Source organism: Dermacentor andersoni, chromosome 6 (assembly GCF_023375885.2).
Source record: "Dermacentor andersoni chromosome 6, qqDerAnde1_hic_scaffold, whole genome shotgun sequence".
NCBI classification, from domain to species: domain Eukaryota; kingdom Metazoa; phylum Arthropoda; class Arachnida; order Ixodida; family Ixodidae; genus Dermacentor; species Dermacentor andersoni.
In genome coordinates this window covers 37,974,098-38,001,135 of record NC_092819.1, presented here as the reverse complement: position 1 = coordinate 38,001,135, position 27,038 = coordinate 37,974,098, and the positions used below count along the sequence as shown (strand labels likewise).

General features: G+C 43.9%; 1 protein-coding gene across 1 annotated transcript in view; it reads right to left on the bottom strand.

The window, feature by feature from the left end:
• Positions 1-27,035, bottom strand: part of LOC126521912 (uncharacterized) — a 35,973-nt gene extending 8,938 nt beyond the window's left edge. The window contains exons 1-7 of the mRNA XM_050170651.3: positions 25,812-27,035; positions 23,038-23,690; positions 16,672-17,208; positions 11,727-11,915; positions 8,506-8,694; positions 708-988; positions 45-153 (exon numbers count right to left, since the gene is read on the bottom strand). Of these exons, the coding sequence (XP_050026608.2) occupies positions 45-153; positions 708-988; positions 8,506-8,694; positions 11,727-11,915; positions 16,672-17,208; positions 23,038-23,690; positions 25,812-26,097 (2,244 nt within the window). The 5' untranslated portion in view covers positions 26,098-27,035. The remainder of the gene's footprint in view (positions 1-44; positions 154-707; positions 989-8,505; positions 8,695-11,726; positions 11,916-16,671; positions 17,209-23,037; positions 23,691-25,811) is intronic.
• Positions 27,036-27,038: the final 3 nt, after the last annotated feature.

Sequence of the window (27,038 nt, the reverse complement as noted above, 5' to 3'; positions counted from 1 at the left end):
AAGTGGTGGCATAACGCAACTAGAGAGTTCCAATGACTTCTCACCTGTGAAACGGGCGGCTCGTGAAGGTCTAACTGGAGCTTTTCCACCAGCTGGTTGAAGTCTCCAGCATGGAATGCAACTACATCTTTGGTGATGCGGTTGGTTTCACCCCTGTTATAAAAATAAAATAAAAAACGTTTAGCATTAAGTTGTGCTTTTGTTCTCATCCCATAGAATACAGTTTTCGTTCCAACACCCACTTCAACATAACATCCGTCACTACCACTTAATTTTACCCACTCATTTCATGACCCAGTCTTTTATTCTAAAAAGAATGCGCGCGCGAGAGAGAGAGCGAGAATGAGGGGGAAGAGAGCCTCAAAATGCTTTCCTGGGACGGACACCACACCTGCATTCTTAGAATGGTCAGCCAGTTTCTGAAATACTTTCAATTTGTCTGGCAAAATGGTGAACACAACATCCAAGTGGAGTAGCTGGCCAGTGGCCTAACCAACCAAAGTGAGCTGAAAGTAACGTACCCCGAAAGCAATTCATTGAGAAAATGGCCTCCAACTAATTATGCGAGGTCTACCCTGCCCAAGACAATAAAAAGTAGCCTAGAAGCTTTTCTTGAACTTCTTTCTCCCACACACTCCTTTTCGAATTAGCTTGTGTCAAGCCAGTCAAGTGCAGTTCGCAACCATGAAAGGCCCAACATCACTCACCCTGTGTTGCAACGGACGGCTTTGAGAACACCCACAGCAGCAGTGGTGAGTCTCTCAAAGCCCTGTCCCACATGGTCCGCATGACACTTTGTGCGATCCTCAAAGAGCATCTCGCGCGGCTCCGAGGCGCGAGGCAAGTACTGCAACTTGCGCAGCTCATCCCTGCGCCTTGCTCCTGCCCCTGACACGCTGTTACGTTTGTTTGGCGATCGTATCACGTCAGCTGTGGGGACCAGCTGCTCACCAGGTCGCACCCACAGGATGGGACCGTCATTGCTCTCCTGCGCAACAGGAGCAACGGGGATGGTTAGCTTGAAACCAGCAACCTCAAGTGCTCTACTACTTACTGGCAAAATTCACTAAGACAGTGCCTGCGCATATAACTTGCACCAACATGTTGCTTCAACCATCAATATGCCCTTTTCATAGATAGTTCAAGTGTGCTTCTCCACAGTGAACTCCTTGCCACCTAACGGAGACTCAGGCAGACAGTCTGTTAAGCACCAAGCCACGGGTTCAATGCTCATCCATGGCAACCACATTTATATGGGTGTGAAATGCAAGTATGCTCAAGTGGTCTCGAATTTACACAAATAACGAACAACCCCCAGATGGCCGAATTAATCCAGAGTTCTCCACTATGGCATCTATCATAGCCCCAGTATTGCTTAGGAACAGTAAACCCCATTAAAGAATGAACATTGGTTGATTTCTACTTAAGGTTGCTATTCAAGGATTTCCAGGTTGCCATTCAAGTGAAGATGAAGTGGGTGATATGCATGTACCAGTTCTCTGCTGTGTGTATGATCTAATATCATGAGCCATGTACACTTTCCACAGCATAAAACACTCTGCCTGCACTACAAAATTGCTAGTTTAAAGATTGGCTGAATTGTCATTGGCTTGGTTAACTGTGTTACATAAAGCTGGCTTGACAATTAGGGAACTAGTTTATCATATCCTTTCGAGGAAAAACATTAAGAAGAAAATGGATGTATAACCTTAGCAAATACTAGCTGCATAAGCACTGCTCAGGTCCTTATAAAACCAACCCAACTTCATTGCAAAGCAAAGCTCCTGAAGCAATATTGCTTGACGTGTCTAAATATTGATGCTTTTGACTGCTGCTCTCTGATAAGCGCAGTGGGTCATTTTGTTTTAATTTTCCACTGACATTGAATGCAACCTTTCTGCCAGGCCTAGTTTCATAACACAGCTCCCTTATGAAAGTACAAGTTTCCTTATTATCTCATTACCTTATTGTCTTAGCACTGTTAAAAAGACATCTTTGATATGAACAGTCTTTATGCACTAGAATCCCTTTATGCAAGCAAAGTTTGTTGACACACATTACTCGGTTCATTGATTTCATGGCTTATACAATGCATCTTGATTACATAGGACTCAAATTCTTCAGTTATTCTTATAAGTTAATCTTTTTGGGTAGTATTTTGTTCATTAAGGATGCATTTGCTTGCCAAAAGCAGCATTACACTGCTTCACTCCATCTGACAAGGTCCTGGTATCACTCACAGAGGCTTGCACAAGATAATGTAAGCTTAGCGAATTTGATCCAGCAGTTGTACTCCAACTACTCCGCCACCATTACATACCAATCCTTGGTGCAACATGGTCTGCTTTAAGGTAAGCCAACAACAAAATAAACAGCCCTTTTTAGTATGCCAGAAGTAGCAAGATAAACATTTTTTTAAACTGTTGTTGTGATCAGCATGGACATAGTAATGTTTACATTCCCTCTTCGGCTTCCAGCGACAGGTTTAAGATTTGTTTTTTGACCAGGAAATACTCATTATCGTAAGCAAAAACATACCTACAGAAAAGGTGCGCATTAACTCTTTCATTACCATGCCTGTTCAAATCAATCACTGGTGATCAATGCTTTAGATCACTGATCTCGACATGTTGGAGCCATTTCTTATCCACTTAAGGCCATCCAGAAGTTAGTACAGGCACTGAACTATCAGAATCAGTTTAAATTTTCGCCCTTCGGCGATGTTGTGATTTTTTATGAACCTTTCTTGCAACTAATGTGCATATGCTGTGGTGAAAAGAGGCGTGACTGTCACCTTATGCCGCGCTCGAGAAAAAAGCATTCACTCACGATTACGCTGCACTAGCATCAAAATTTTGTAATCAAATGACTCCCAGCAAGTCAAGCATTAAATTAGATCACCAGCTTTGCCATCCGACAGTGCTGAGCGGTGATAATTAACTGAAAATGACGCCAGTTGTTCACTAGTGAGCTTTGGTTTGGAGTCCGAGTCGTTTTATTCTGCCAAAGTGCATTTCTGAAGATCTGCCGCATTTCCAACATGGGGACCTGGCATTTTCAACCAGTTTACAAGAGTTTCGCTTTCGCTTCTCTCGTAAATTCCAGACAAGGGGCGCTACTGGTGTCACTGTACAGTTATTGAAAGTCGCTCCTATGGCGGCGGCGTCCCGCGCGGCTGCGTTGGGAGAAAAGCCACGTGCTCGAAACTATGCTGCACCAGCGCTTCCATTTAGTGACGACGACTGGAGTTATGATTCTGAAGATGACAGCAAAGCAGATTCGAGGTCTCACGGTGACAATGTTTTGAGCCAGCATGGGACATCCGCAGCTATTCACTGGCGAGCTTCCTTTAAGGCCTTGAGTGGTCTCCTTCCTCGTGCGCGCTTATCTGCCAATCTTTTTTGCATAACCTGAGAGCTCCACTGATTATCTTCAGTGTGCATACTTCACTTGGTTATGATGTGCTGCCATGGGCAGCAAACAAACTTCCGTTCATGCCAAGAAGGCAGCCCGTAGCAAATCTTGGCCCAGCACTACGGATCAGTGCAAGACAGTTTACAACACCGTGGGATTCCTTTCTACTCTTCCTCTCTACAGTGGTGATGAAGACATTCTGCAAAACTGCAAACAGATATGCTTGGATTCTTAATCTTGTAGTTGCCCAGCTACGCTGAGAGCGTTTCGTCCTAGAAGAGGTGTATGACTCCAAACGAACTGGTGAAGTATGTTCGTTGGAGTTCTCATCCATACCTGCCAACCTGGCGAGATAAAAAATCGGGAGACTTTTTATTCGCGCCAACGGCGGGGGGTTTCGTTCAAACTTTCAGGCAGTGTTCGATTAGTACTTTTGCAGGACCTTACAGCAACAGACTTTGCTCACTTCAAAAATTTGTCGGAGTAGCTTTGCTCAAAACATAGTCCAGACTGACGGCTCTTCACTAGCAGCAGCAGTTGGAGGGTTGTATTGCACATTGATGAGCGGAACTCGGTCATAGTTTTTCGCGCCGTGCTAAATATCCTCTCACACTCTGCGTTGCTATGCAGTATCACGAGTAAATCCAGCATCACCTTAGCAACTCGATGAAACACGTTTTCCATTAGTGTTTTTCATTTTCCAACCATAAACCACTGCACATCCCACCTTTCTTCATTCAGAATGTCCTCTGGAAGATTGTACGCCTGTAGTGTGGCAAGCTCAGCTTCGAGAGCATCTAAAGCGTCTTCAGCAGATTCATTAGAATCTCGGGGCAGCACCTGAGGGAAACTCTGAATAAAGAAACGAAGACTCGAGAGCGATGCTTGTGAAATAAATTTCAGGTTGGCCACCTCCGCATTCTTCAGAGTTGCGTTTCAAAATTGCATCCACATCCATAGCGCTTCGCCTCGACGTATTTCGGAAATATTTTCCGTAGAAGAGGCCCAACGTAGCCGCAGACACTAAGGGGTAGGTTGTGCTTGACTAGGAAGCCCATAAACAGGCACTCCACACGCGTGACACTGTCATCGCACTTGCTCCGGAGAAAGTTCACCATGTTGCCTTGCTGCTTCGCCGTGGAAACATGCAGTTTCAAGTTGCCTTTGACACCGCGAGACACGCTGATGTCGCATTCACACGTTGTACAAAATGCAAGATGTTCTTTTCTTGATGTGAAAAAGCATGGAAATTCAGAAGTATTATATCGCAATAACTTCTGCAAATACCTTTTCTTGGGCTTTGATAGCGCCATGGCATCAAGCACACGAAGATTCTAACTTTACACGGTGCACCGCACACAGACGGCCTAGCCAACAGTAATCATACACACAAGGAGCAGCAACAAGATGCACCATGCAGGAAGGCATGCCTGAAATGCAAGAGCTACATTGGCTCTGGCTTGGGTAGGCTTACTAGGCACCCTAGTCGGCTGCTTAGTCGATGATACTGACGGTGCTAGTGCGGCCGTTGTTGGTGATGCTGACGATTACAATGTGGCTGTAGATTCTGCGGTGCCGGTTTCGCAAAAACCATTATTGCGCGAACAGAGACCACTTTTCCAATCGAGACCACAGCAATCGTACAATCGGAAAGTTCAGTAAAAAATCGGAAGTCTCCCGGGCGAATCGGGAGGGTTGGCAGGTATGCTCATCGGACCATCCTCAGAAGATGCCAAAAAAGGCGGAACTGCAATATGTTTGTGCAGACCACAAAGTTGAACAAAAACCACACGTATTGTGGGAAAAGTGTGCAGTGCACCAATGCTTCACAAAATCCAGGAACTGCTTCACCACATGGCATGAGCGACGAACTGGTCTTAGTTTCTTCTTTGTATCCGAAGAATGGTGGGGCACTGAGCATTTATTTTTTCAGACACTATACCTGAGTTATTTGTCTTTGAAATGAATATTCTGAATTTTTTTATATTAATGTTTTTGTAGATATGTTTTCTTAATTGTTGTTTTTATCAACTGGCAGCCAAAACAATGTTTGCTAGAATTTCTATGGTTTACCTAATAAATTTTTTCGTCTTGCAATGTATATTTTGGAAAGAGCATTTCATTATGCACAATATGCTATGCTGCAATGTGTGCTGGAGTATTATTTGTAGTGGCAAATAATTTTTTTCCGTGACCTATAAAGAACTACCATTTTCACACAGTAACGAAAGAGTTAAAGGGGCCCTGAAACGATTTTGCACAAACATACTGAGTGCTTAGGGTAGGTCCTTCTGATCATTAAGTGACACATTTAAGTGCTCCACAAAAAGTGCGTAATTGTTATAAGGTTTTAAAAATGTACATCACTATCGATTGTAGTGGCGCCGCTCGCCTGAGCTTTCAGCCGACCCACCCCAATTGATGTGTGTTGCCCATCTGATGTCTGTTCGGTGAGCTATCCGACTGGCTACACAGGTTGCATCATCTATAATTTTTCCAACATTACGGTGAGCAAATGTTCATACCGTATTTACTCACATAATGATCGCACCCCTGAATTTTGTCATCAAAATTCAGTTTTTTTAATTTCCCGTGTAATGATATTGAACCCCGAACTTTCCGCAGCGATATGTTGTGTGCCAAGTCCAGCTAATAATGATCATGTTTACCATCTGTCGAATGCTACGCGAACGACTCTGCAAGACAAACCATGCACATGCATCAAACATTCTTAAACAGATGCCCCATTTCATTTCTTTCATCACATTCTGCATTTCCATGACAAAAAGAAAAGCTACAACCAAACTTGCCTTTATTATGTGTAGGCTTTATAATTGTTGTGGTAAACAACAACAAAAAAGGCGCCTTTCGATTCTCGTCTGCACTCCTGGGCACGCAACAAACTGCGAGCGGCAACGACAGCAGCCACGTTTACACTGATACATTGAAAGTGTACCCTATTCATACGCCGATGCTTGTAACACAGCTAAGATATTCGCCCACCCTTAGCGGAAACGTGTATTAGGATAGTAGTGAAGACAAATGCCGCAGTTTCCACAGCATGCCCGCCATGTGTTTCTATGTCACTGGCAGCTAAGCGCACCCATCTCTGTTTCTGTCCCCTCAAAGTGGACATGGCTATGTTATTGCCGCAAACTTGCCGATATTAACGATATCATTCATTACTCATATGGAAGAAACTGTTTCAATGCACGTAATGTACTCACAAGAAGAAGAAAAACGCGTTCGGCGCATTCGGCTTGCTCTGCCAGCCGCCATTTTTGTTTTGGTGTCCCACACTACATACAGTGGCAGCCGCCTATTCGTTGACCTGTTGTCATCCCGCAGCAAACGTGGGATGAAAATATGTTTGTGTTTTTTCGGGGGGGGGGGGGGTAATTTAACCCGTGTAATGAGCGCACCCCTGAATTTGCGTCAATCTTTTTGACCAAAAAGTTCACTAATTATGCGAGTAAATATGATAATGGCTGGAATGTTGTTTAATTTGTTTCCATAAAATAAACGTAACAGAAAGAAAATGCACAATGTCACTACACTCGAGCACTTCAGGCACAGAGCAAGTGTCGTCTGCTTGTGTTATGTGCTCTGCGTTGACACGAGCTGCGCGGTCAGTGTTTGTCTCGAGCTTTCCTTTCGCGAGCACCATGGTTTGCCCTTGCGCTGTAACAAGGGCAAATGTAGTGATCAGCGATATGTCAAGATGCGACATCGTGTCTCTCTGCAAGGTAGCAGACGAGTGGAGTTGCTGCGGCACATCAGACTGCTGCTCTGAGGCTGACGTCGCAGTATCAAATCCCAGCCACAGTGGCTGCATTTCGATGGGAGTGAAATGCAAGAACACTCATGCAACATGCAGTGGGAGCTTGTGAAAAGAACCCCAGGTGGTCAAAATTGATTTGAAGTCCCCTACTATGGTGTGCCTCACAATCATAATTTGATTTTGGCATGTAAAACCCCAGATTTTAATTAATGTTAATTTATCAATCATAACACACAACTGCTCATCAAAACTAAAATAAAGAAAGAAAGATGTGAGTACCATAGCAATTGGTAAGTAAGATCAATCTTTAAAAATGGGCTGTCATGCACCAATTTGTCATTTCTTTTTGTGTTGACATTATGCAAATCGCCACCAAGTTGATTCAAATGTCTGGAATGTAAGATTTTCATGTTTTTCTGCCACAATTGGTGTGTGCAGAGTTTAAAGTATTTCTCTGTTTTTCTAAGGAAAACTGCTTTGTTAACTGGCGTCTTAAGTAAACTTCTAAAATAGTATTGTGTCGGTACTGTGTGATAAAAAAGCTGGTGCACCTGTAGTATTTCCAGCTTACTGTAAATTTCTTTTCTGTTTGCTTGCTGGAAGTCGCTTCTGTAAGCTAGTGTCACTTGCCGTCACAGGTGAAAATTTTGCTTCGCTGCAGTCACCACTCTCGCATCACCCGTTCAGAAACATCGAACTTGCGGCCCACTGTGCAGTGATTTGTTTCTTCCGCGTAAAGGATGGCAGCCCTCTTGAACGCTGCTGTGAACGAGTGCCGAATGATTAGTGGGCCTGGAGCACTCATGACGACTGAGAAAGCATAGAAGTAGCACGTAGCCGGCAGTTAAGTGGAACGCGTCAAACCATAAAGAAAGCTAAGCACAACAGGCAAAGAGAAACCCGTGAGTGGTGTCTGCTCTTCCATGAACTACCTTTGCTCCCCGCAAGCGCCGCTGTTTCTGAGAGTGCTGCCACGAATTGAACAGCGGCGCTTTCATCAACTGTGGACACCCCCTCATGTGTGTTGCGTGCACTGTAAAACTATCAAAAATGTTGAAAAACCCTTCCGAAAAGCGAACAAACACGCGGGATAGCGAAAAGCTATGGGTGGGGCCATAGAGCAAACATAAAATTGTAACTACGCTGTAGCTCCCGTTGGTCTCGCTTTTTTGGCGGTGCCATGTTTTGGTTTCGATTGTAAGTCGGCCCCCACTTCAGATTTTCTAATTTAAAGAAAGTGGTAGACTTACAATCATGTAAATACAGTACTAAGGGACTAACAAAGACTTAATTGTGATTTCCCTGCTCACCTCCGGCGATGCTAACTTCTCACGTGACAGGGGACCCCAGGGCATGGTGAGGTACAGGAAAGGGCACTTCTCGAGTATTGCCAGGAACTCGGGGAAGTAGCCGCCCACTTCCTCATGAACAGTGCCCACCAGGCTCAACTGATGCAGGGGACCAGCTCGGTACGTGCCGCTACTGTACGTTCGCCCAACCTGCATGCACAGAGGGGAACAATGCAAGAAACAAAATTGGTAATGCCCTCCGCCTGGCCAAATGCTGTACCATTAAGGAGAGATATAGACGAACGTAGGGAACGAAACAATCAGATGAAGACATATGAAGTGTGATTATACCAGGACAAATCTTAGCACAGAGACAGACAGCAAAAGAGATGAGAGACAAGTGTTGTCTGTCCACCAACAAAGGTTTATTTTTTTGAGCTGCTTACTCGTGGCACCGCTACCCATAGGTCAGGAGTATTAAGTGGTTACTCCCTCATACCCACTCACCAATATTTTCGCAGGCCATGTACTCCCGCACACTCATGTGTACGCACATTCGTTTGCGAGTGTGCATACCCACCAACATTCATTCATGTTCGCAGTCACTGCTATTCACACTTGCTTGCACCCGCTCACACGCGTTCATACTCAAGTCCACTTAGAATCAACAATAACAGAATATAATTTGTACTCGTGTTAACCGGTGTTCTCTCCTATTCATACTCAAACACATTGTCAGTCACCAATGCTCGCTAACAATCCTACGGCTGTGAAATAAGTGTGGAGCAAGTGTCAACGTACTCATGAAAGAGTATGCCAACCAAACCTGTAATACCCCTTAGGTGTTCTGTGATCAAATGGAATTATAGGTCTTTAGTTAAACCAACACATAACAGCAACCAAAACCATACCAGATCTTGCTTGATTTTTCAGACATATGTGAGCACGGTGTCACAAAACAGGAAATGTAGCGGCCATGAACAAAGTTGCTGTAATTCAGGTTGTTACCTTGCTTCCACGCATTATTAAAGCTAAGCTTTTTTGTGGCAATTGACAGGTATTAATGAAGGTATATGACAGGTTTATGAAGAGGACTTCGTCCTCTTCACAAAGTGTTGGCTGCTTGTTTGTAAGTTTAACAAAACTGGCTTGTCATTGAAATCTGCTTTTTCGGCCTCCCTGATTATTCTGACATTTTTTACTGTTCTTTCCATGTAAAAAAGAATTGGTCTGCGATTACACTTTCCATAAAGTTTGAATTTCAATATCACAAAGTGCCGATTTTACCGACTTCATTATGTATCGAGGCTTAACTGCATGAGCAAATTCCATAAATGCCTTTTTTAAAATCTTTTATCTCTTTCTGTGCCAAGGACAAGTCCAACTCGTACAGGGATTCCCTCCAAAATAAGCTAGTGACGAGTGTCACTCCAGGAATTTCCTTCAGTCTACCGAGTGCCACTGACAAGTGGTAATTGGTTAGTCACTTTGGTGTGAATAACGTGCTGTTAAGTGGCAACAACCCAGAAAACTGTTTATTTGAAGGTTCAGCTGTGGAAATGAAACAGATGACTGGCTCCCCTGGGTTTTAAGAATGGCGGCAGCAGCAACAACGGTGATTTTTTTAGTGTTGGAATCGTGGTGTTCTTGGACAATTCTTCATCTCAATAAACAATTAGATATGGAAAGCTCTAGTGAGTCATGTTCAGAGCTTCAAATTAATACTCAAGTTTACAAGGAAGAATCAGAGTCTTTTAAGCAGATTCTGCTTAAACATTCTGCGGCCTGCGCTTCTGCAACTTCCTTTCTGTGCCATGCCATCAATAATGTGCTGCATGGAGGATAACAAAAGCACACTTGACGTCCGTTCCAATAAATATTGTGCTTCTTTTAAGCTGTTTCTGCGGCTTTGCCTATGTGCAACTCAGACAAAAAAACATTCTTACTAAAAGACAAAAGCAAATAACAAATGAACTGGTACTGATACTGCAATAATGAAAGCTTTTTACAACGAATCAGTTACTTTAGAAATTTAGAAAAAAGTTAGCATGGAGAGGTCTTGTTTAATGACCTGTCAACCATTAAAATAAAACAAAGTCTTCTTTTGTGCCTTTCGTTTTAATGCTGTTTAGTGTATTAGTACTTTCTTGCGTGTGGGTTTTTGGGTACACAAGGAATAGTAGCTTTTTGAGTTTTGTGAATCCCTCCTGCTAAAACGAAGAAATTTTCGTGGTCCCTTCAAGTTCATCCTAAGCCTTTCAGAGTCAATGACGTGAATGTGCGGTGCCGCGAACAAGTCCAAAATAATCGACGCCATATATTTACAATGCCGTCTGTATGTTTAAAAGGCGTGCCAAATTCCTAACTTTTTCTTTCCTGGCATGTGCTGCCACCATGTGGGAATACACGGACTTTTCTCACACCTCCCTCTCTCGGTTTTCGTTGCATGGTTTGTTTCTTGTTTGCTCCTGCATGTCTATGTACTACCACTCACGCACTGGCAGGCGCGCGGCGGTTAATTTGGGTTCTGTTCCACAGGCGATTTCGGCTTCTTGCACTCGCAAAAACTGCTGCCTATCTTGTTACTAATCGCTCAAAGAGCGACCGCCTGTTACTTTAGATTTTTTATTGTTCCCAGGAGCGCGTATACGAAGGATGCAGCTGTGCATGCGTTTCCTTTTCTTTCTTTTTTTGAGACTCGCGAAAAGTAATTGCCTCTGGTTGGCGGTAAGGTGAAGATTAGCAGAAGTTTGTCACAGGTTTGGCTTTTTTGATGGGCACACAACCATACAGTTTTCTTGAGTGTGCTCACCTATGCAGGTCGATTACATTACGGACGTAAATATTAGTGTAAGAGCAGGAACATTTGAGACTTACGAAATATTCTCGTGTGCGCACTTTCTAAGTCTTCAACTATGTGCATAACAATGCATCATATTCTTAAATTCTTATAAGTTTACTTCCTTTTTTTATTGTTGTTATTCATTAATAAACAGTACATATATACCAACGTGAAATATTTGTTTCTCACTTTACAGTCACCCTTCAATAATTACAGTAAATTTTTTTCAAAATAGGTCCCTCTGAAGAATTTAAATCTGCAATAAAAAAAAGTCGACCCTGGACGGTCGCATATGGCAAAAAAAGTCGACCCTGAGAGGGTTAAAAGCAGTCTACTACTACATACACAAAAACACACGAGATCAGCAGAAAGTAAATGATGTTCACTAAACAGCACTCACCATTTCCTGAAACTTGACCATGGAAGTGGTCTCAATGTCTGAATGGCGGCACAGCACACCGCACTTTACCACCTGGTTGGGGTGGTGCTCGGCAAAGTAGTCAACAAAATCGGGCATATCTTGCGCTGCACCGTGCACAATGCCCATGACATAGCGAGCCACGCCTGGAGGATCTTCGTAGAATGTTTCCTGCAATGCAAGAAGAAATAAATCGTGAGGAGGAGAAAGAGAAAGACAAACTGCTTCACAATATTTGCAAAGGGGAATGCAAGCTACAGCAACAGAATATTTAATAACATTTCAAGTTTTTGCCCTCAAATAGTTTCAAGATACCTTGAACGTTCAGAAGGAGAAAGAAACAAGAATGTAACGGGGTCTACTAAGTGAGCAAATGCATTGCATTTAGCATACCATTTGTGTGTAGGCAGGTCACATTTAAGAAGTGTAGGTGAACAAGTGAACCTGCCCCAAAAAAAAGTGGCAGTAATAGAAAACCTACATAAGGAACAGCATCTGTCTACCTAATACTTGTGTTTGTGAAGTGCTTTCCAACTACAATTTGTTGCAATTACATTTTATGTGCTTTCTATTAGGTGTTAGGAGCCAGAGGTAGACCTCATGCTGATCTTCTCTATGTTTTATATAAATGAAACCTTTCTGCTGCAAGTTGTGCCAATGCAATTTATTGTCACTTTCCAGCGCATACAGAGTTTATAGGAAAGAAACCTGGTCAGATGTGGAATGGAATTTCTCGTGCTTAAGCCAAATAGATTCTCATAAGCAAAAGCACACTATAAGCAAGTGCAGAAGTAGATAATAAATATTATTTTACAGCATCATCATGCCAGACAACCCTATAAGCCAAAGCAATGCATGTATTCTAAAGAAAGCACGCTAACATCAATAGTAGTAAAAAATGAGCCGGCTAGAACTCCAGCCTAACCCCATTATAGGTTGAACTATGGCTTCAGTCAGGCTGCCTTTTTCTCACGTCTACCATACCCTATGCAGGATGCAATCTCGAATGAGTACTTATCAACAAGAGCTCCAGATAAGCAGAACGCAACCGCAAAGTGTGGGTGTGCCAAAACAGCCTTGCCTAAGATAGCAACAATCCGCGAGGTGAAGCAAGCCAACCAAGATACAGTGGTTTACACTTATTCCCAAACGAAACGTTGGTCAGAAAAAAAAGTGCAGGATAGCAGCATCCTGTCAGAATGAAACACAAACAGGAAGGTTTTTGGCTGTGATGTGTGACCACGGCATAACGCAGCATTAAATATGCTCTAGCTCCAAAACTAAGCATCTCTGAATGAATGAATCACGCCAGTGTCAGACACACTGGCCTATGTGGAAAAGGAAATGTGCAGTATCTCTTTTCTTTACTGACATTTCCTTTCAGTATGACCATACATGCACAGTAGCCTTAAGATGAAGTTAAATGCTGAATAGTCTTGAATGAAATGTCTCGCACCGAAAAGCAAAGTTTAGAATATTCTAGATATTTTCACAGCAAATGTTTCATTTAGAACACACAAAATTTTTTACAATATATAATGACGAAAAACTAGGCTCTATGAGATTCGCAAGTCTAACTCTTCAGCAGAAAAAACTTAAATAGTGGCAAATCAACTCAGCAGAAATCTGCAAGCTGAAGGAAGAGCTTCCTTTGTAGCATTGTGCTACTATGGACGAATTTTTTTTTCTTTTTTACAATGACATACTGTAACATCTGCGGATGTGACCATTTGGAGAACTTTAGCTAGTGCAATACTGTCGTATATGGCATAACAATTTCACATAAACTGCGCGCCGCTTCACTATGTTATTTTGTTTCAGAGTTTTAATCAGCTGTAATTTACTGAACTGTAATATCTGCGGACAGCGCCAGACTTTCCTAATAGGAGCTGACCGAAAGGCGAAACAAATTTTCAAGGAGGTGTGAGAGTGTTTTCGGCATTAGTTTCACAACAATGAGGCGAAAATTAGCAACAATTGCCGCTGCAGTCTGTTCTGGCAATAACAGAGAGCTGCATGATATCAAAAAAACTTTTGAGCAGTTATGATTAGTTCTTACATTACAAAGTTTTCATCTCTACAGCCTTCATATTACATACCAGGCACCAACTCGTGCCAGCATCCGCTGCTACACTTTCCTTGCATTAATGACAAGGACATTTGTGACCACATTCTCTCACAATCATGGGACAGAACATGTCACCACAGACAAGTGTCTGCGTTCACCAAAGTTTTTCACAAAATCAAGACAATGTGTCATAATCCGTTCGGGGGTACATTTTGCTCACTAAGATAGCAGTGGCAGCAGAAAACTATCAATGTAAATGCCTGTGTTTTTCAACAGTGCTGCTTTTGCAACTGCTGTTCTCACTTAGAGCCTAAAAGCCAAGCCTAAGCTGCACCCTAACCTGAATCCCCAAAAAGGCATCTGTTCAAGTAACCAGCGAACTATACAATTTACATTACGTTTCAAGTGCTGCAGGTGTCCTGTGACAGCAATACCGTGCGTTACAGTAAAAGTAATCAGACGGAGTGGCTTACTATGATGGAATTTGCAGCATCTTTTGTTAAATCATACGCAGACTTCTTAAAAAATAACATCAACGAGGCCTCATCTTCACTTGCTATTCAATAATTGGGTCTATTGTTAAATAAAAGGTACGCCAGGTGATAACACCATGCAACTATTCACTAAAGTGGGCCTTCCTAAACCTTTAAACTGCCAAGACTGGCTAGAAGAAGAACCAGAGGGACTGATTTTTGTTAGTCACAACCATATGAAGCTAAGAAAGGATAAGGAAATTTATTTTTTTCCTTTAATTGATGCGTAGAAATAAAGTAAAGGGAAATGAACGTGAACAAAAAGCTACTTTTCTTATTATTGCAGTACCAATTATATGGACACTCCAGGTGCATTTTGGCGTCGTCATTGCCGTGATGTTCAGTATAAAGAACACGGGTGATAGCACTCACAATAACAGTGTAGGCTGAGAATGATAACAGGAGAAGTAGGCTGAGAATGATAATTGTGTTGTGTCGTCTCCTATGTTTTTGTTTGGTCCTTATGTACAGACCCCTCAGTATTCAGAATGAACGCATACGAACTAGCTCAATTATTGACTTCAATGATAATTACATTAATACACCCACACATCACAGCACCTAAACTTTCGAATGCAATGAAGAAAGCTTCTATAATCTCAGCCTCCCAACAGCAGCCAGCTTTGTGCTCCTGGCACTGTAGTTTGGGGTTCAGATCTCTGACTTCGACTGAGCCATGGCACGATAACCTAGGAGTCTATTTTAGGCTTAAAACATTTATTTAGAAGAGCCCGCATTCTCAATTTTACCAAATGCACCATGTATCAGTCAGCGCTATAAGAGAGGTTAGACAGATACTGGCAGAACGAAACATGCTTGAATTATCTAAGGAATGGTAATCGCATTAGTTGTGCTATTCAATGATACAGCAGCAAACAGCTTAACTTGCAGATGACCGAGTACATGGCATGTTCCTTCACATAATAGCCAAGTGCCAAGCAAGTCTGTCAATCAACAGTATGTGCAGAGAATGCACAATAGTTAATTGCCAGCCACATTAGCAAAGTGTAACCAGCACACCAAACGCAACACAATACCTACACAAATGCAACTTGGCATGACTTCACTTTGTTCCCCAGCGATGTTTCATGCACGGAAAAGTTCACACTAAACATTTGTGATCCCACTTTTCTTCCCGTGATTATAGGGTGCTTTCATTATAAAAAAAATGGTGGCAGAACCCATTTCATGATCACTGTAGGCAGTAATGCTTAGTAATTCTTCCTAGTAATTCTTCTTTCGCACTTCCCCAAGAACACTTGGCGCCATCTAGTGCCGGTGCTGCCACCAAGCCTGCCCGTGGCCCCCACAATGCATGGCGTTCCAGCGCGTGCGAATGCTGAGAAACGAGTCATTCAGCAACCGCGCTCCTCTCTCGCACTTCTTTCTGGACACGCTGCGACAACTAGTGGCACTGCCAAGAAGTCCTCACATGGCCTGTGAGACCAGAAGCGTGTGCACTGGTGCCACCAAATGCTGAGATTTGTTCACTCGCTTTCTGCACACTCAGTAGCACATGCTCGGTGACCCAAGTTGACAAGTTCCGTTGAAGAGCGGCACATGCCCAGAGCATTCATGGCACCTACCCAGTTCATTTGTGGTGCAGCCGGCTAAAGCATCGGGTTTTGTTGATATTGAGGGACCCTTGTGATCAGGGTTCAATTCCACTCAGCATCGAAGAAATTTAAGGGATCTTTTTCATCACTGTAGAGTGGCATATTGGCAGTGGTACATACCTAGATGCCCAAGTTGTTGACAAAGCCATTCATTGAAGGGCAGCACACACCCTCTGGCACATAGACAGTGCTCAAAGTTGGCACCAAAGAGTTTTGTTGAACAGTGATGCCTACCCAGTCCTGCATCTACAGTGACCCTTGTTGGCATAAAAGGTTTGTTGAAGAGCAGCACGTATGTACACAATGGCACATACTCAGTGACCTAAGTTGGTCCAATGGTTGGTTTCAAACCCAGTTACCTCAGCATAGCAGCCCAATGCACTAACCATTCTACTATGGACTACCCAATGATGCGGGTAGGCGGGAAAACGGTTGCGTACACACACACATGCACACACAAGCTGGCAGGCAGGCGGACAGGCTCAAAATGCCTGAAGTAGGCAAAAAATCAATTAACGAGAATTTGATTGCATTAAATAATGCATACGCCTGCCAGGATGAGAGGACAAGTCCGAATGACCCCATTTTCTGAATTAACGAGGTTTTACTGCATTCACACACCCTTGAACACTTGAACAGCATAAAACGATTTAGTATTGCCCTGTTGACCGTACGTGCAAGTATAACACTGCGATTGGTTAGAGAATCACCTTGATGAAATCCTCTGCCAATCGCATCAAGTCAGTTGGCTCAAGCTGGCAGATCTCATCCCAGTAAAGGTGCAGCACTTCCCCTCCACCGTTGGGGTGCACTTCCCGGCGCACAAAGCGTCCCAGGCGCATGTGTCCAAACTCCAGGGAAGCCGGCATCCGAGGGACAAGGGACCATGCACCGACCACCACAGCCGGAGGGCCAAGGGTGTTGCGGGCCACACACGACGAAGAAGTCGAGTGGCCGCTGCTGTGCCGTTCCTTTTTGCACTGGATGCCCACATTACGCAGCGAAGCACACTTGCGCCTGCACCGACTACAACTGCTTCCACTCCCGCTGCCAGTACTCTTCACCGGAGAGAACGTGAGCATGGATGAGGCAGACGATGGGGTTGAAGACGGGAGTTGATGATGTGAATGGGGATACGGTGCCACTGCAGCGGTGATGGAAGGTGTTACCGCTGGCGGTGGAGCTGGGGGAGGTGGTGGCTTCGTCTTGTGTGGGAGCTGGTCCTTCTTGCTGCTGTGGCCAGAGGACTGTAGTGGAAAGGAAGGGTAACAGTACATTAGGAAACCTGGATTAACATGGCACCACAAACCCAAGACTGTCACAGACCAGGAATCTCAAAGGGCTGGCATTTCATAACAATAAAGGGCTGGCGTTTCACAAAAATGCTCTTGTTTTCATGTCTTATGCAAGTTCATGCGGCCAATTCCTGGCGGTAATGGTAGCACAGCAGTGGACAAGACAATAGCGAAAGGCGAAATAGCCGGAATAAAAAAGAAAGAAAGGATAGTTACAAGATGTGGACTTAAAACATAACACTGCGTGCAGCACCTGCTAAGCTGTGCAGGGGCATTTTTGGGAGAAAAGTGAGAAAAGGTTAAGCCATGCAACTTATGGCTCAATGATCATACACAGTGACTATGCAGGTTACATGCAGCCTGTGGGCCACAAACTTGAGACATGAAGTTTTAAAGGGAGACTAAGGAGAAAAATAGTTCCAGCTGTAATAGAAAATTACAGCTTCAACAATACCAAAAAAATAAAAAAATCCACTCTCACTGTCAGCAGAACCTTGAAATATCAGAAAAGACGCAAGGCGGACAGTTGGCAAAGCCACCTTCAAGTTCCCACACCAGGTTACCATGACATCATGGATTTTTATGGCGTCTGTTCTAGCATATTTAATTCTTTATCGGTGAAGATGGACTACATTGTATTCTAAAAGTGTAGCAAGATTCAAAGACTAATTGAACCACATTGCCACAAATAGGAAAGCATACCTTGAAATCTGCAACATTACCCTGACCTACCGGCCCTGAGGTTTCGGTTCGGGGGGGGAAGGGAATATAAAAAAATTTAGAAAGGCTTTTACCTCAATTTCCTCCTTCAATAATAAAGCTTTGATAACCAATGTGTTCTGTCTGCACATATTGCAGATACATCATTTTTATTTTTGTAATCAAACATGCATTTCTGTGTGAGTTAAGTACAGAATTATCTAGTATGTTCAAAAATGAATAGTTTTTTTTTTCTCCCTTTATACGAGACATACCCCCTTATGTAATACACCCTAGTGGGGTCCTTAAGGTAAATAAATGAAATGAATGAAATCCTTTTGCGTAAATGATGATATAACTTATGTATTTACTGAAAAATGTGTTGATTATATTTGTCTCTGTAGGCTGCTGACTAAAAGGGGCAGGCAAGCTTACCAAGCAGTGCTCTGACACTGTTTTTCCCTTGCCACTCTCAGTTTTTGTACAAATTGGGAATGAATTGGAAAAAAATTACAACAAAGTTAACAAGTGAAGGAATATACAATCTGAACTTTCTTAGCATTTCTCTTTAATGTCCCTTTAAACTGAGTAGCAAGATTTTCTACTGAATTCTGTAAAGCCAAAGACCAGCTAGGTGCTTCTAAAGCGCACCCGTTAACAAGATTGGATAATGAAGCCTGCAACCTATTTCAGCACCACTGTCATAAATGAATAGTAACAAAATCTTTAGCTCTATGTTGCAGTCAGGGTTGCCTGATTCAGAAAGTGAAAAGTAGCCAAAATTGTCGCCAGGCTGCCACAAGTCCAATCACTTAAGAAGAAAACATTGCTGTAGCTTATTATGAACTGCTCCTCTTGGAAATGTTATGTTTAGTGCCCTTAGAATTATTTAAAACATGACTTTGGGGACCAACTTATACGGTGGCTCCGTATTCATATTAAGAAATTGTTATTCCTGCATAAAAGATCAAGTAAACGCAAGTAGTTGTCACTGAACTCGAGTACCAGCGAATATGTCGTGTGCACAATTCTCACTATTTAGTCATTTGTCAATGTATCAATGTGCCATGTGTCAACTATGCAAGGGAACATCATATACTAGCCAGGATTTCATATCACTTAAGCAAAGCGCTATAGTAATTTTTATAGCCATATATTGATATGTTCTCATATGCGTTTACTCAAATTCATCATGGAACTGTAATAAAACTTCTGTTTTCACCTTATAATTTTCCGAGCAGTCAACTATATATAGAGACATCACATGGAATGAGCCAGATGTTCCTTATCAATCAATTTCGTTGGCTGCAAGGTGGAGGTTGTGTCCTTCACACCAAATACACATGCCGAGGATCGTTGTTGCACATCGCATGCGTCATAAGAGGTGTAGCAAAGCGAATTACGCCACTTATTTGTAATATTTTGTCTGGTTTGTCCGTAGTTCTTATAGAAAAATGATTTTAAATGTAGCCAAGTAGCCAACCAAAAAATTTTCCCTCCGTGAGCCTTCAAAGGTAGCCAATTCAGCGCAATGTAGCCAAACCTGGCAACCCTGGTTGCAGTTCTTTCAACACGTGACACCCGCACACTCGCAGGGCAGACAAGTTTACCACCCCGCAGAATTTGTCTTTCATAATGTGAAAAAAAAGAAAATGAACATTGCTCTGCTGCACCAAAACCAGATGCAGGTCTTAGTTATATTGCGTTGCAAGGCACTCAGTCCTGTTCTGCATGCACCTATAACGCATAAAAACAGGAGCAGTTCAAAAACACAGCTGTGCTCTTGCGAGAAGAGCTAACAAATCCACAGCTGTGCTTGCTGCAAAAAAAAAAGGAAAAAAAATCAATACATCACGAAGCTGGGCATAAAAGAGCACTCCATTTTTTTTCGTAATGCCCATCACACAAAGACAATATCCACGCGCTAACAAAAAAAATATTACTTAGCAAGACGAACAAACTTCAACACATTATGACGACACACTCGGGTGCATTGAAATTTTGGAAGCTAGAAGCAGTTTTTCATACCAATAGCACAAGCTCTAAGAGGCTTAACAGGATTAAAATGGCCTTTCTCATCTTATTTACACTGCACATGTTATTGTATGTCATACTACAGGGTCCTGAAACTGGCAGTTGCAACAAAATGTCATTTTAAACATGCATCCCAACTCTCGAAGTACAATTTGCTGAGATGCTGGAAGATATTTCTCAAGAGGTTCCGCTTCCCCGCAGAATTCCTCTCATACCTTTATTCGGGCACAAAAACTTCTTTAGCGTTCACTCAATTTTATCCCAAACAAACATAAGTTCAAGCTCATTATCCTTGTAGAGGTTCTTTTTCAGCAACATATTTAGCCCGGTACTCTGCAGTAGGATGCACAACGTATGTCTGGAGCAATACTGATACGGGAAGTATTAGCAACTAGTGTCCAAGGCAGCAAATGGCGACAAAAAAAGATGTTGGGCTGAGGGTAGGAATCACGCACCAAAAACAGCAGAACTCAGGGGGCTGATAGACAAGCAGCTGCCAGAAAGATGTGGCAACCCTGCTGTCCCATTCCCCTTAAAATTTCTCACAGGCAAAAAATTTGGAAAACATGAATTTTCTCAGTAGGCACAGTTGAAGGAGTACTGACAAAAAATTTCAATCTGTTTTTTTTTCTCTGCTTTAATAGGTAGCTAATAGCCCAGTAATCACGGCATGAAACCTGACTTCAGAGTGCGACAGGTAATTATTTAGTCTTGCTTGCAGCGACCAGTCCAAGCTTCGGTTTCAGAGAGCAACGAGATGGGCCACTAAAGGAATGTAAGCACAGCTAGGCATGCGATCACAAAAACCTCCGACATATGCTCTGACGCGCACGCCAGCTTCGTGTTGCTAGTTCATCTGCAACGTCTTCACGTGTTTGTGATGTTCTTGCCACCATCGCCGACGTCATTTTCCTTATCTAGTGGCAACAATTTGCTGCAGGCGGGAGTCACTACCGTATGAGACGTGGCCAATCACTTCTGGTTCGACCCACCAGAAAGTAGTGACTCGGATATCGCGGCCGGCAACAGCAAGGACGAACCTCAAGATCCTCGCATCGGCCACGTTCAGTGGCAAGACACGACAAATCTGCATCGAACGTCGTGGACTGCATGGTATTCAACAGGCTATCGTGGGGAAAACGATGCATCCCTATTCCCAACCCTGAATGTGTTCGGCAGAAGTCAACAATGCAGTATATAGGCGACATTGTGCTGTACTCTCAATTCATTTGTGGTCAGTGCAGCGCAGTCAAGCTGATGGTGCGGGAAATCTACAGACACAACAAAAACTGGCCCTCAATTCTGCAGTTGTAACGACACAGAGAGCGTCCCACTATAAGCAACAACTGAGAAGAGCACATGCAAGCAGCATGACAACCAACAAAAATTCGTGGCGTAGCACTTTCTCGGTTGTTTACAATCCTTCCTTTATGTCCATGTCGTGAGGTGCAGAGTTTCGCGGTCGGCTGCCCACACGTACTTTAAAATTGATTTTAAATATGTTCTAAGCTACATTCGTCATTGATATTTTGCAGATGATGTGTGTGTACCCACATAAATCGATGTCAGGCGTTATCTCCACTTCAAAATTTGGTGTCAGTACTCCTTTAATAGATCTGGTAAAGTTGCCAGCAAATTTTCAAGGATTGCTGTTCGAATCAACAAAGAGTGATGAAGAAGTGCCAACAAAGTTGCCTGGACTTTTTTTACAAATTTCTTCAAACAGCGACATAAAGCAGGCTGCATGACATCAGGGTGCATCTACAACTGTGGCAGTGTACGATTATGCCAGAAATTATGTGTGTTCTGCAACTAAACCCGATAGTAACCTGCCGAAAAAGCAGCAAATGGTTTGCACAGAGAAATCTGCCTGCGTAAATCAAAGTGAGGTAGCACACCCTACCATATTGTGCAACATTTCTGGACAGAAATAACAAACTTCAGTAGCCTATGCACAAAGAGCTTGCAAGACAGAATTGATACACCAATGCGATTTGCAAAGCTTTGTCGCACTGAGTAAGCGCTCTTCAACCATTGCCATTTTTTCAGCTTGATGATACACAGGAAATAAATAAATAAATAAATGTTGCTAGGGGGCTATAGAAAGCACTCGAAATTAATATTAGTATTTCAAAAAGCTTTCTTCTTTTTTTTTATTCTGAAATAAATAAAGATAAGGCTCACAAGAAGTGTTTTACGGTAATACCACTGTACTTGCCAATCCTCCCAAATTATTTAAAACTTTTATGAATTTGTGATAGTTCTAAAACTTTACGAATATTACGTCAAGTTGTATGAAAAAATAAATTCTGTTTGCTAGAAAGCATTAGCTCATCAGCCTCTGAACTTTCCTTGGAAATATTTTGATGGTGAAAGGATGCCAGAGGGATACTTGCTTCGAGCAAGTTCCTGAAGCAGGCGAAATTGGCAGCAGTAGACTTGCTGTTAAGGACCCTGTGAACTAAAAACAATGTGCTGCTTGTCAACTTCTGCTGTTCTAAGTTGGCTGCTGCTTGTGTGCCGTGTCTAAAGGTAAAAGAGTGTTAACGATGTGCGTATGTATCCCTCAAAAGGCGTGTGCTTAGAGCAAGCTTAAAGAAAAACATACTTCATGCAACTACGCTCCCCTCTCTCCTCGATGTTGTGTACAAAGATTTTACAAGTTTTAAAGTTCGCAGGTTGGCAGGTATGCACTACTGAGCATCTGGAAAATTTTCTTATCTGCTCCAACACATGCTGGGAAGAGGACAACTGCACGTCATACAAGATAGCGCCAACCACTGTGAAACTGACTTTTGATTGCACAATGCACGGCAGTTCCTTTTCGTCAAATGAAACCATACACAGTTGTAATACAACAAACCTTTCGTACGCTGCAACTGCCAGTGGTGACACTTGACAAGGGAGCTAGCATATTCATTGTCGAGTGCCTTGCATTTTCACATGTAGCAGCCTCCAAAATGCAATAATCACAAATGACACTCACTCATTCAAAATGACAGTTGATTTAGTCATATGGCACAGGTATTAATAGGCCACAATGCTCACCTTGGCTACCGCATTGCTTGAAATCTTGAGCCTCTTGTCTGGAGGTTCGGTGTGTTTCCTTCCCTCTTTGGAGCTACTGGACAACTTCGAACGGTGCAGCTCACCATCCTTGTGGTTTTTGTGCTTCTTGCGTCGCTCCTTGCGATCGGAAGACTCCGACTTTGTCCGGCTTTTTTCCGACTTCGAGGTAGCCCCATAGTTTGACGAGCGAGGCTTGGAGCTAGACTTCAAAGAGGCTGACTTTGTCGACTGCTTCTTCTTCTCGCCGTCCTTCTTGGCCTTAGCGAGCACCTCAATGGAGATTGGCTCCGACGTCTGCGAGCAAGGCGCAGAGGAACAAGTGGAGGGAGGGGCAGCTTGCTGGGGCAAAGAAGCGGGCAATGGTGCTATGGGTGCCACTGCAGGTGAGGCTAATGGGGGCCCAGAGGTCGGCTCTGGCACTGTCAATGTCACACAGTTCGGCATTGCCGCAGCATCTTTGCTGGGCAGAAGAGCAGGCTGTGCTGTTGTGGTGCCATTTAGCCGCACCTCACAGCTTTTTGTAGACTGCAATGTCTTTGGGATGGCGGCAGACACATGGGTGGCCACTTCTGCAGCTTGAAGCACCGAAGGCAGATCGGCTAACGGCATGGTCTGTGGAACTGTTTCTTTTCCTGCAGAGCAAGAGTCAAGAAACCAATTTGTCAAAATGTGCATGGGTAGTATTGCCAGCAGGAACAGGAGCACGCTCTACGGACATTAACCCTACTTTGTCATAACTTATGCACATTTAAAGGGCAGGATGATGCCAGTTTGATGTGTTGCTTTAGATGTCCCTGTCGGTAAAACAACCACAAGACTGGGCCTTCATCTTGAAGCATTTCTCAAAACCTAGCATACCATTACGTCGGCGCCACACAAGCACTTTTTGTCTTGATTTGAGCTTCTTGATCACGACTGGCTTCTTTACACAAGCTGTAAAAGGGAACCAATCACGATCGGAAGTGCCCCATAGAACAAGGGTACAATGCATCTTAACCATAACACCATTGAATTTTAAAATCTGAAGTTGTGACAATGAATAGATATAAATATCTCAATATGACAAGCGAGAACTATACTAAGTAAGCAAACTACTGAGACAAAAGCACTAGAAATTGCAAATATTGAATAATGAGTATGATTTGCGCTACCAGTACACATTGAACTGCCTTTTTATTTGTTTATATTCCATCTGTTACACAAAACACCCCATGAAGAATGGCAGGGGTGCAGTACAGGCCAAGTGAACCATGGCTTTAAAGGTAGCACTTCCGATTCTCAAACTGTCAAATGACAAGGTTCGACGTATATGCTATACAAAGGCCTTCAGGCACATTCAAGCGATTCTTCACATCCTTCTTGCTCGAGGAATCCCCAACAAGCTCATCGGAAGATGAAGTATGCTGTCCTTTGCTTTTTTGTATTTCCACCCAAATTTTGGCTTGAGATTATGTTGTCAGTGAGCACACCACTAGCCTTTTCGAGCAGTCGCGCTTTCATACAACCATAATCGCTTTTATGACAAAACTGCTGCCGTAGTCAACAAATCGCACGCACACAGAATAAGATAATTGTCGGCCGAGTTGAGTTCTCGAGGCAAGACGTGCGGAGCACGCCATTGATATCCACGGAAACGTATCTATAGCGGCAACGGAAAGTGCCGGGTCTTAATTTTCGGCGCACTGCGCACGACCCCGAAGGTCACCGTGACGTTTAGCTAAAGCGCTTGCTATCCTCGGAGTTAACGGCTAGCGGATATAGCTTTAATCCCGACCAATGCAGTCACAATAACAAATCTGTCCACGTGGTGACGAGGCACTTCAGGAAACGCCAGACGCGCACGACTGCCCGCCAAGAAAGCACGCAAGGCGGGTACGGGGAAAACGTTTCCGAAATAGTAACGCGGAATTTGAAAGGACGCCTCGCTTCGGCGGGAGTTTGCGGACCGCGTGCCATGAACGGCCGTGATCGCGACGAGACCATACGGGACTGTAGACGCGCCTCGAATCCGACGAAGCGTAGCTGTGTTTAGAAGACGAAACAGCTAAAAGGTGCTGCGAGATGAAATTGCACTATATGAAACCGACCTCATTTTGACGCCTCACGAGACAACGCTCGGAAACGGATCGATCGCCTTATCTAGAAAGCTGTCATCTGCCCCCGATCCGACCGAGTGGGACAATTTTTCTTCCTCCTTTTCCAGTCCTCTCAAGAAAAGGGCGACCTGGCGTGTGGGCGGAGCAAGTAAGCGGGACTTTTGTCCTCAAGACAGCACAACATAGAAAAGGCTTCGGTCATGAAAATATAGAAAATATACATCTAGTGTTTTTATCATGGTCGGGCGTGGAGCCGGAATCACGACAAACGATGCACCGGTAGGCGAAGTGGTCCATGACAAAACGCGCTTGTCTAAAAACCCGACCGCCCGAACGATGAATATATATAAAAAAGGAAGCGATAACAACACCAACGTGACTTCGGTCAACACAATAAGCCGCGATCCTACGAGAGCGTTCGTAATCCCGTTTGGCTGCGCACATACTACTGTCGTGGACGCAACCTGGCCCGGGCGGTTGTTGAGATCATAGAATAGGCGTGAGCGAAATAGCCGTCGCTCGCAGACTATCCAAGGTTGGAGCGGACTGTTTCACGCCTGTAGGGCTAAGATCACCCAGGAGACGGGTGCACGGATGTCCCGTCCCAGGGCGCCTGCGCGATTACCTAGCTCCTAAAGGCTCCGAGGTGAACGGTACCTTGTGCGCTTTCCATGTCGCACTCAGACGAGTGAGGTGCTACAATGTCAGTTTCGTCGTCATTCTCAGACAGCGACGAGTCCGTGGCGAGGTCGGCGCCGTACGCCTTGCTTGGGGGCAGTCCAGGCAGATTCAGGCAGCTATGCTGTTCTCGCTTTTTCAAATGGCTGCCGCCGCTCGGGTTGGCGTTGCCAGTCCTCTCCAACGATGGCTCGGACGTCGGGTTTTCTCGGTTGGCACAGCGTTTAACACGATCTTCGATGACGTTGTCGCAGCTTGAAGCCATTTTGCGTGGCCTGCCTCTACTACAAAACGCTCCCAGCAGGACGGAATACGAACGGGTTTCGTCGCGTCTCGTACCATTGGACAATGCAAACGGCTGAAAGTCACGTGACGTGGCTAGACAGCCGTAGGACCAATCGCGCACAGCGTACTATGCAAAATGATTTCTTCTGAAGAGCAGCAACGTCGGGCAACGTTGATTTCTGTTTTGTGTGCCCCAGTACGCATGCGTCAAAAACATGTACGCGCATGGTTTACATCAGAGGGCGCTCACGTCTCTCAGGTTAGGGTATGTTTTTTTTTCTTTTTTTTTGCCTTACGTAAACAACAGTCTTGGAGTAGCAGTAAAATTTCAAGGCAAGATAGCGGGCACTCTGTGTCGCGGTCTGTGCCCATATCGCTAACATATGCCAACAACCAACGTCGCAACAACACAACCCGCTTTGAGGGCTTCCGCTCGAGCCGTCCGTGACGGATAGCGCATCCTGTCGCGTCGCTTGTACACAGGCACAACATTGAACGAGAAACGCACGATTCAACGTAAGCTGGACAAGCTGCGTGGTTCAAAATTCTGCCCACCCTAAAAACAATATTACGCACACAACGTATGTCTTGCGCGAGATATAAGCATCTTGCGGTGAGTAGAAATACGAGGAAAATATATGTCGGGTGTGTTGTCGCGCGCAAAAATAACAAACAATTTACGATAGTAATCAGCTCGAATAATTAATTGAAAAGCGAGGCTTTCAACAAAATACTGAGGACCTTCTGTGAGTAACCCTTAAACCACATAAAATCGCGAAATCGCCGCGCGTTTTGTAATGTGGTAATATGCAACCTACGGCGTCACTACGTTTATCCAGCGAGCCAATGATATTACACGTTAGACGGACCGCGGAGCGAATGGGAACACGCCTTGCATACGGGGCTGATTTGACTTCACGC